This window comes from Dipodomys spectabilis, unplaced genomic scaffold (assembly GCF_019054845.1).
Source record: "Dipodomys spectabilis isolate Male_0828 unplaced genomic scaffold, ASM1905484v1 ptg000313l, whole genome shotgun sequence".
Taxonomy (NCBI): domain Eukaryota; kingdom Metazoa; phylum Chordata; class Mammalia; order Rodentia; family Heteromyidae; genus Dipodomys; species Dipodomys spectabilis.
Window position 1 is genome coordinate 379,214 of NW_024870990.1, and position 11,035 is coordinate 390,248.

At 56.7% G+C, this 11,035-nt stretch overlaps 1 protein-coding gene across 1 annotated transcript; it reads right to left on the reverse strand.

Annotated features, from left to right (window-relative positions):
* On the reverse strand, nucleotides 1-10,217 carry Caly (calcyon neuron specific vesicular protein). Its single transcript, XM_042702163.1, has 5 exons — nucleotides 10,151-10,217; nucleotides 3,181-3,337; nucleotides 2,258-2,371; nucleotides 948-1,061; nucleotides 1-324 (listed from the first exon to the last, which is right to left on the reverse strand). Exons 2-5 carry the CDS (start codon nucleotides 3,313-3,315, stop codon nucleotides 1-3), a joined length of 687 nt encoding a protein of 228 aa, XP_042558097.1. The 5' UTR covers nucleotides 3,316-3,337; nucleotides 10,151-10,217.
* Between the last annotated feature and the right edge of the window lie 818 nt (nucleotides 10,218-11,035).

Here is an 11,035-nt window from a genome sequence, read left to right on the forward strand (position 1 = left end):
TCACTGGGTGGCCGGGGCCGGCACGCTGCTCACCGCCTTCGGGGCCTCCTCCTCTGCCTCAGCCGAGGGCTTTCCAGGCAGCTCCGTCCCCGCGACCACGGCTGCCTTCACCGGCCCTGGTGCCCCGGGTGCTCCTGGTACCCCCACCAGGGCAGAGCCCTTACGCTCCTCCTTGCCGGAGCGGTAGCTCTCTGCCCAGGGCATCTCGGCCGCATGCTTGCGGCTCAGCGGGTAGGCCCCGATGGCGGCCAGGATGCTGCGGTGGCGTTCGGGGTCCATCTCCGTGTAGTACATCTCCAGCGTCAGGGGGGTGCAGATTTTGTGCTGCAGGAAGGACGGGTCAGGGGTGGGGCTGGTGGTGGAGGCACCGTGTTGAGCAGACAGCATGGTGCGGGGGAGGGGGATCGGGGAGGAGCCACCCTGCTGCCAGCTGGGTGAACCCAGGGTGAGCAGCCGCCGCCAGAACCACTGTGGGCTCTGACTTTAGCAAAAACACATTAAATTCGAACCATCATTAATAAAGCTCCGATACAAAAAACGGAGGAAAGTATTCGCTTAACATGCAGAAAAGGTCACTGTCCACACTACATCAAAACCCTTCAACAAATCCAAAGGAAAGGCAGGGAGCGGGTGAAGAAAGCCGCCCAGCCAGAGGAGGCCATTCCCAGGAAGCTGCCAGAGGCCCCTGCCGACAGGGCCTGAGCCTCCTGCCTCCACATTGTTAACTACAGTAAAACTTCCTGATAAACCAAGCTTTCCTCAAAACCTGTGAAGAGACAGGACTGGGAAGAGGATCACAGCAAACCGGGTCACCGACAGGACCTCCCAGGTGGAGAGAAGTACCACTCCCCTGGGCTGGCCCAGAACCCACCTCTGGGGGGCGCTGCCCTGGGTGGCAGCGGGACCACCCGGCGGTCCTGCCCGGCCTGCGCCTCGCGGGGCCTTACCCGAAGCAGGAAGCCATCTGGGCAGGTAAACTGGTCGTACCAGACAGCCTTATACATGATCAGCACACAGCCCATGAGAGCCATGGCAAAGGCGATCATTCTTGCAGTTGGCAGCTAGAGGGGAAAAAGGAGACGGACGTGAGTCCACCCTAGCCCAACCTCCCCGTGGCCGCGGGCCTCTCAGGATGAAGGCTAGGCACCGGCTAGGCGCCCCTCTACAGCTGCTCCACAGAGGCCTGCTCAGGACCCCTCTGCTGGGACACTCGGAGCCCTGGGAACCAGTAAACTGCGGCTGATGTTTGCCCCGGCTGCTAACAGATGGGTATTTTCGTGAGGCTTTCCTGCCCACACGGTGCCCACGGAAGCGGGCAGCTAGGCTGGTTGGGGAGTACTGGATGTTCCCTGGAGGGACTCAAGGGAGGTGCGGTGAGACTTCTAGGGGGCGCTCTCCATCAAGGAAATGGCAGACTTAGTGCAACAGGGGCGGGTTGCCGTTACTTCTAAAAATGAAAGGTGCTAGAATTCATGCACCAAAAGGAGGGTGTGTTTTCTGTGTGTGTGTGTGTGTGTGTGTGTGTGTGTGTGTGTGTGTGTGTTCTGCGTGGGGCTTGAACTCAGACAATGTCTCTGAACTCTTTTTGCTCACGGCTAGCACTCTACCACTTTGAGACACAGCTCCACTTCTGGTTTCTGGTCGTTTATTGGAGATAAGTCTCACAGACTTTTCTGTCCAGGCTGGCTTTGAACCACAACTCTCAGATCTCAGCCTCCTAAGTAGTTAGGATTACAGGTGTGAGCCACGGGTACCCAGCTCAAAGTAAGTTCTGAAGCCATCATTAGTAATGCTAAAAGATTAGAAGAAGACATTTGCCATTTCTTCAGGAAAAGCCATGCTACATAGAAAGCCTCCAAGTTGCTGAGGATATCCTGCCAGAGACACAGGCTTCCCAGGAGGGCTCCGGCTGAGCGCTCACAGACAGGTGGAATGGCGCCATCCAGCGGTTCTCCCGGAGGAGACCCAAGAGTCTCCAGACAACGGGCCTGGGTGCACGTGTGTCCAGCATGTGCTACCTTGCCACCTGTGCCCTTGGCCTGACTTTTCTTTTTTTGACAGTCCTGGGGCTTGAACTCAGAACCCGGGCACTGTTCCTGAGCTTTGCTTCCCCACCCAAAAAAAAACATACGGCTTTTTCTGTGTATGCGGTTCTGAGGAATTGAACCCAGGATTTCATGCATGCTAGGTGACCACTCTACCACTGAGCCACATTCCCAGCCCTGCCCTGACTCCTTACAGAGATGAGTGTGGTTACCTTGCGTCCTTCCTCTGGGTGGCTGCAGGCCAGCTTCTGACCCTCCAAGTCTGCGAACTTCTTTGACTGGTCCAGAGAGGACAGCTGGTATTCTGTCTGTGTCTTGATGACCGCCTGAGGAAAGGTTGACCAGGCCTTGCCAGGCATCAGGCAAAACCCGGGAGAGCCCTGAGCTGGGAGGGGGGAGCTTGGGGCCATGCACAGCAGCCCCACTGATGAGACAATCTGTGGGATCATCACAGAGCTCCTGTGTCTACAGCTGCAGCTAAGAGGAGGCGGGTGTTGCAAGAATGGCGGAGGCCACGGCACCGGGGAGGCCGTGGCTCTCCCACCACCAGCTTCCCTGTCAGCAGCTCACAACCTGACTTCTCCAGGAGTCTGTCCTGTCTGCGGGACTCACAGGCATGGGTGTTCTGTGTCTGCTCCCCAGAGGAAAAGGCTAGACCTGCCCAGTGTCCACGGTTGTAGTAAAAGCACCTGAAGCCCACCAGACTTCTGCCCCCAGCCGGCAGCTGGACATGCATGGGAGTCGCTCCCCAGCAGTGGCACTGCTCACGCCCAGAGCTCCTGGAAGACGCCTGCACCGGCCTCGAGAGCAGTTCCTGTCTCTCATCAGTTTCTGCTCTCTGCTGGCCATCCCAGGAACCCCATCTCACCAGAGCGCCAAGTGTGTGAACAGGGCCACACCCGACTGCTTCCTGGGCTGAGGCCTCCTGGGACTGTGTGCTGTTTTGGATGGTGGAAGGAGCTTTGGATGGGAGACTCCTGACCAGGAGGTCGGCCTCCACTTGGGTCAGCTGGAGTTTCTACACAGCTTGGCCCTGGCCAAGATGGCCGGGGCCACAGGTACACAAATCTCACTCACAACCCTTCGTTCTCCAGCAAGCTGAAGAGGGTCCCCTGGGCACACCTGAGCCACTCACCTGGTCAGCAAATGGTGGCTGAAGCTGGCTGACGTCCAGCGGACTGATGAGAGGAACACTGTCCATGGCAGCCCCACCCTGGTCTCCAGGGTCTTTGCCTGGTTTTCCCGAGAAGCTACAGCTCAGCTTCACCATGCTTCACCAACTTGTCCTGGTCCTGATTCAGAGACAGAATCACCGCTCACAGGCAATGCTATGGACAACCACACAAGCAGGCTCGGAGTGAGGACCCAGGCTGGTTCTGACGTCCTCACACCAGCGCCAGGGAGGGCCAGGGCTGGCAGTCAAAGGTTTGTGGTCCTTTCCTGACGCTCAGGGCCCCTCAGCAGTGCAGGACAGTGCTTGTTGTGAGACCCGCAAAGGAGAGCCATTCCACTAACAGGAAAGGAGTCAGATAGCAGTCAGGTGTGTTGGGCTGCCAGATTTAACGAATAAAATACCGGAGGCCCAGATAAACTTGAATTTCAGTTAGCTAATTAGCACTTTATCCCATGCCATATGCAATGTGGGACCTACCCACACCAAAATGCCATTGGAACGGGAAAGTAAAACAGGCTCCTTGTGGGTGGGTCCACAGGAGGGGGGTGGCTAATGAAGAGGTGAATAAAGATAAATACATTTACATCTGTGAAAACAGAAACACACACACACACAAGCAAGCAGAACCATGAAACTTGGTGGAAGTGTTTTAAGAGGCAAACTGGAGCATGGCAGAGGAGGAGGCTGATCTGGATGCACTGTACGTGTGTGTGAAAATGCTACTACAACTGCCCTAGGCTAATTAACGTCAACAGGATGCCACTTGTTCTCTTTTGATATTCAAATGCAGCCAGAGGAGCAGAAAGGGAATGAGAACTACTTGGACGGGGCGTCCAGGTCAACCCAAGCCCTCACCGGGCAAGAAGGACCAGGCCCCTAAAGCTGACGACCCCTAGGAAGAGCTTTCAGGATGGCGCCCCCATGTGCCTGGAGGAAGGCGGCGCAGGCCCCACGGTGGTAAGGCAAGGCTCTTGCTTTCACCTCAAGGATCACCTCTGAGAGAAAAGGTGAAAATGGTCTCCAAGCTGACAGACGGATAAAGTAGAAAATAAAGAACATCCAACCAAAAGAAAGACCCTGGGTCAGTTAAGAAATTGAACTTTTGCCAGGCACTGGTGGTCACACCCATCATCCTAGCTACTTGAGAGGCTGAGATCTGAGGATCAAGGTTCAAAGCCAGCCCGGTCAGGAAAGTCTGGGAGACTCTTATTGCCAATAAACTACCAAAAGAAAGCCAGAAGTGGAGCCGTGGCTCAAGTGGTGGAGCCCTAGCTTGAGCAAAAGAAACTCAGAGAAGGAGTGAGGAGGGAGAATGTAGTTGTGTAGATGGAAGGGAAGGGAGGTAGGGGAAAACAAAGGAGGAGGCAACAATGTACTCATTCCCTTGCTCATGTGATTGTAACCCCTCTGTACAGTACTTTTACAATAAAAAAATTATTAAAAATATATCAAAGAAGCTTAGAGACAGCACCCAGGCTCTGAGTTCAGGCCCCAGGACTGGCACAATAAAAAAGAAAAAGAAATTGAACTTGTCATTAAAACCCTCTCACAAAGAACTTCAAAGACAAGCAACCTCACTCTGAAGGAGGAAATGCTGTAAACATGATAGGAAACTCAGAGAAAGAATGAGAGATCCATCACCTGCTCCGAGCCCACACCTCACCACCCCACAGCCCAGGACACGGGAGAGGAAGTCAAGGGTCCATCTGGGCCCAGATGAAAGTCCAGCAAACGTAAAAAGGGTAGAATGGGAGGTTGGGTATGTTCTGAACACACAATGTGGTTTAATACTTGAAAAGCAATCAATATTTTACCATTGACAGAATAAAGAAATCATCTGATCAATCTCAATAGACATGGAAAGGTATATGGCAAGAGACAATGTTACTTTACTGGCTTAAGAACCTATTTGCATGTTAAGAGCAAAACAGTTCCTTGATCTGAAGCTGGCCACAGAGACACAGTAGTCACACTTACTGTTCTGGGTCTTGTGACTTTGAGACCAGGAAGGAGGTGCAAATGTCCTTGACCAGTTCTAGAAAACAGTCTCTCCAGTGTAGATGGGCAGAGAGCTGCGGCTGGGACAAGATTAAGCAATGCTGCCAATATTCATGGATGAGTCTGCTCTTATGTAGGAAATACAAAGACTCCTACAGATACATTATAAGGACAGGAAGCAAGACCGGTAAGGCCACTGAGAAAAAGATTCTCAGCAGTGGTATTCCTATCTGTTGGACATATATGTATATAAAATTTGATTTCTTTTTTCTTACCATATTTTAAGCTTTTTTACTTAATCAAATGTTTCTTTACTGCTATTTAAAGGTGATGTACAGAGTGGTTACAGATTTGAACCTAAATCCTCAGAACTCAGCCTCCTGAGTAACTAGGGTTATAGTATCTGGCTTCCAACTTATTTTTTTCTAAATAAACTTCACAAGCACTGAACTTTCATGTGGAGTAGAGGGACAGGAACACAGAAGAGATCCACCTGCCCCGTTCTGTTGTCTGTCTGCCTGTAGAAGCAGTGGGAGGTAGTGCTGAAACTCGGCGGAGAAGGGGCCGGCTCACGCCCTCCACTTCCCAAGACAGATGTCACCGCAAGCTGGAGGATGGATGGGTAGTGAGCCAGTGTCCACCCCAGGCTGGCACCACCTCCCGCCACTCACACTGTGGAACCTGAGCCAGGGGCATAAACATGGAAAATCAAGACAGCAGAGCAACTCAGAGTGTCTTTCTGACCACAGGTAGAGCAAGACAATGAAATATTACTAATAAAAGGAAATATCGATTAAATGAGAGCACTGAAATGAAGAACTGTGCTAACCCACACAGTCCTCAACGTGTGTAAATAAAAGCCACCTCTGAGCCAGGTACCTATGGCTCACATATATAATCCTAGCTACTCAGGAAGCTGAGCTCTGAGGATCACGGTTCAAAGCCAGCCCAGGCAGGAAAGTCTGTAAGACTCTTATCTCCAACTAACCAGCAAAAAAAAAAAAAAAAAAACAAATAAAAACAAAAAACAGTAGAGCGTGGCTCAAGTGAGAGTCCTAGCCTTCAGTAAAAAAGCACAGGGACAGGGACAGGGCCCAGGCCCTGAGTTCAAGCCTCAGGACTGGTGTGCGCGCGTGCACACAGTAATGCACAAGTGGCAAAAAGCTGCTGTGGGTTGAATGGCATCCTAGTTGGAACTAGAGGTTCTACCCAGTTGTAACCCCTAGTTCTTGCAAGAAAAACCTACTGAAATACCATCTGTGCAGATGCAATCAAGTTACAGTGAGGTCCTATTGGATTGGGATGGGCCCTAATCCAATGCCTGTGTCCTTGTAAGAAGAGCCAGCTTGGGCTGGGAAGGTGGCTCAGTGGCAGAGTGCTTGCCTAGCAAGCATGAAGCCCTGGGTTTGGCTTCTCAGTACTACATACACAGAAAAAGTGCTGGCCTTGAGCAAACGAAGCTCAGGAACAGTGCCCAGGTCCTGAGTTCAAGCTCCAGGAGTGAAAAGGAGAGGAGGAGGAGAAGGAAGGGGAGGAGGGGGGAAGGAGGGAGGGGAGAGGGGGACGAGGGGGAGGGGGGAGGAGGAGAGGAGGGGGAGGAAGGGGGGAGGAGGGGGAGGAGGGGGGAGGAGGGGAGAGGGGGGAGGAGGGAGACGAGGGGGAGGAGGAGAGGGAGGAGAAGGGGGAGGAGGAGGGGGACGAGGGGGACTGCCACGCCGACTCCAGTGGAGTCTGCTTAGCATGGGAAACCATCTTTCAGACCTGAGAAAGGGGCTTCAGAGACCTATCTCTGAGTTTTGGGACTTCACCGAAGTCTACCTCAGAGAATGGGGCTTTACAGAGACCTATCTCCAAGTTTTGGGACTTCACAGAAGTCTACCTCGGAGAATAGGGCTTCTAAGAGGCCTACTCCTGGAAAGGCTGGCAAACCCCTGGGAAAGATGTGTTTCTGCCTTTCTTTTCCTCATAAGAGTGCCTATTAATCTTTTACTGTTTCTGCTGCTCTTTGTACTTGCTCATTGTCAACGTTCCCTTATTCAAAGCTCTTTCTTAAGAGTGTTGACGACTCCAATATCTGATGAGTGTCTTAAAAATATGACTAACTCACCGGAGTTAAGTGCTACCCTGAAACCCCTCTTATGGAAGATAGTAGACAAGTTATAAGTAAATATAAAAGTATTGGGGGTTTCACGAAGTCACTTCAGCAGAAGGAATTGTTTGTAAGGGACTTACAAGAAGCTGTAGGCTCAGCTAAAACAAGAAGAATGGATGGCAATTACTAAGATAACTATTTAGGAGAAAGAATTTTCTGCTATTTACTAAGAGATTTGCTAGGTCTCCTTGAAGTTTACTATTAAAGAAGAAACAGGAAAGATCTTATGGGAAAGTTAAGGCCTCTATAAAGATAGGTAATGGTTAATTGGTGACAAACATCAAAACCCAAACCCATTGTATTCCTTAGAGATAAACCGGAGACAAATGCCTATCAGGTGCCCAGCTGGTGACCACCCAAGAAAGAAGCGCTGCAGCAAGATTGTGTAACCTTTTGCCCTTTCTCATGGAGACTTTTGCTATAAAAGTTTGTTATCCTCTGCATTAAATCGCACTCAGCATCCACTCCTAATGTGTGTGAGTTGTCTGTTTGCCATCTCCCCATCCTATTCCAGGTTCCTCCCTTAGGTGTCCTCCGTCATCCCGACAGAACCCGGTCCGCGGCAGGGGAGGAAGGGGACGAGGGGGAGGAGGAGGGAGCTTTTGACACAAGGACAATACCCTGTGCAGATGGAAGCAGAGGATGTCTAGACAGACGGAGCAGCAATCCTAGGACTGCCCAGGGCCACCAGACACTGGTGGCGCAGGGACCCTGCCTCTGCTGATACCTTAAGTTGGGGCTTTTTGCCTTCAAAACTATAAAACAACGAAGTTCAGTTGCTTTAAGGGCCGGCTTGTAGTCATTTGTGACAGCAACCACAGGAAGGCCACACGCCCTCCAGCCCTCCACGTCTGCAAGTAACCACTATTTCTCACCCTTCAGTGGTGGGGTAGGTGTGGCGGGGCTTGTCCAGGGGTTGTCCAAGTGGCAGACCGAGTCCTGGCACAGCTCTGGAGGGACAGGGTGTAGGGAAAGAGCTGGCAGGTGTGTGAGGGCTGGGCAGGGGTGAGGAGGGAGGGCTGGGAGGGGAGGGAGGGCTCCGGAGGGGTGAGGAGGAGGTAGTTCCTCTACCTCCCTCCCATCCCAGACAGGGCCTGGAGGGGTGACCCGGTGACCCGGGTGACCCGGCCTCTGGCCTCTGCCCACTGCACTTGGGAGGCTGGTTCTGGCCTGGTTCCAGCCCTGGACGCAGGCAGGGGCGCGCCGGGTGAGGTTTCTGGTGTGCCTCCCTGGGCGCCGACGTGCACACAGCATCAGTTCGCACGGACTGGAAGCCACAGAAAACAATACCCGGACAGCCGGCCAAGGTGAGGGAGGCGCGCCCGGGAGGCCGGGAAGGGGCCGGGAAGGGCGGCAATGCAGCGCGCCATCAGGGACAGGCGTGCGGACCCGTCGCTGACCGAGGGCTGGTGGAAGCCAGCCCCGGCGGGCAGTGCGCTCGGCCCGCGAGGACTCCGAAAAGACCTCCGGCTTCCCCCTGGTCGCAAGGGGGCTCCCAGGGCAACAGAGGCAGAGCGCCGAATGGTTCCCATGGCAACAGAGAAGGGCATCGAATGGTTCCCATGGCAACAGAGAAGGGCAGGGAATGGAGGGTTCCCATGGCAACAGAGAAGGGCACGGAATGGAGGGTTCCCATGGCAACAGAGAAGGGCGCCGAAGCCGCGCCTGGGCCGAGCTGAGGAGCCTCGGCGCCGGGGTTCGGCCCGGGTAGCATGGTGGAGGGGCTCGGCGCCGGGTCACATCCCCGCACCCCAGGCCCCGCCAGGGCCCGCCACGCCGCGGAGCAGCAGGAAGGCGGGCTCGCGGCCCAGCTCCCGAGATGCGGGGACGGAAGCGCCGGGGTCGCACGCGGGAGGGGCGGGCCGGAGCGAGGCCCGCACGCCCCGCCCCCGCACGCCCGCCCTCCGCACGCCCCGCCCCGCCCCGCACGCCCGCGCCCCGCCCCCCGCATGCCCCACCCCGCCCCGCACTCCCCGCCCTGCCCCCGCACGCCCGCGCCCCGCAACGTCCCGCAGTCCCCGCCGCGCTGCCCGCGCCCCGCCGCGCCCCGCACGCCCCGCCCCCGCACGCCCCGCCCCGCCACGCCCCCGCACGCCCCGCCCCCGCACGCCCCGCCCCCCGCACGCCCCGCCCCGCCCCCGCACGCCCCGCCCCACCCCGCACTCCCCGCCCCGCCCCCGCCTCGCACGCCCCGCGCCCCCGCCCCGCCCCGCACGCCCGTGTCCCGCCCCGCACTCCCCGCCCCGCCGCGCCCCGCACGCCCGCGCCCTGCAACGTCCCGCAGCCCCCGCCGCGCTGCTCCCTGCACCGCACGCCCGCGCCCCGCCGCCCCCTGTCGCGCCCCGCCGCGCCCCGCACGCCCGCGCCCTGCAACGTCCCGCAGCCCCCGCCGCGCTGCTCCCTGCACCGCACGCCCGCGCCCCGCCGCGCCCCCGCCCGGTCCCGGGAGCCCGGCCTGGAGCCGGTGCGGCGGGTGCGTGCGACCGGGTCGCGGTGGGCGGGAGCCCGGCTTCCGGGTGGCCGGCCGGGGAAAGGGGCGACCCCGCGCGGCCTGGACATCCCCGCGCCTCCTCCGCCCTCCCCGGGCGTGGAGCCCACGGCGGGGCCCGGGCCTCGGTCTGCGCGGGCTGGACGCGCCGGAGGCCTGGGGTCGAGGCCCACGCGGGGAGGCTCGGGCCGTCCCCACCCCCCCACCCCCGCACGCGGAGCCGTGGCAGCCCCGCACCCGGCACAGCCCGGTCCCCTCGCCCCAACCCGTCGGGACAAACGTGGGTGGCTCACGGGGTGCGCAGCTGCCGCGGGACACGGGCCGACGCGGAGGACGGGGATGCGGAGGACAGGGTTCCAGATGCTTCGGGCCGGGGCGGGGCGCGGGCTGGAGCTGAGACCGAGGCTGCGGTCGCCATGGAGACGGAGGAGCAGAGGGAGGGGGAGAGGGAGGAAGAGGAGGGACCGTGCGGCTCTGCGGCCCTACAGACCCGACAGACACACATGGCTCACATCACACACAGACACCCATGGCTGACATCACACACAGACACACATGGCTGACACATCACACACACACAGACACACATGGCTGACACATCACACACACACACACATGGCTGACACATCACACACACACACACGGCTGACACATCACACACAGACAGACACACATGGCTGACACATCACACACACACACATGGCTGACATCACACACACACACACACACATGGCTGACATCACACACAGACACAGACACACATGGCTGACATCACACACAGACACAGACACACATGGCTGACGTCACACAGACACACATGGCTGACATCACACACAGACACACATGGCTGACGTCACACAGACACACATGGCTGACATCACACACAGACACATGGCTGACACATCACACACAGACACACATGGCTGACACATCACACACAGACACACCACACACATGGCTCACATCACACACAGACACACATGGCTGACATCACACACACACACACATGGCTGACATCACACACACACGGCTGACATCACACACACACACATGGCTGACATCACACACAGACACACATGACTGACATCACACAGAGACACACATGGCTGACACGTCACACACACACACACATGGCTGACACATCACACACAGACACACCACACACATGACTGACATCA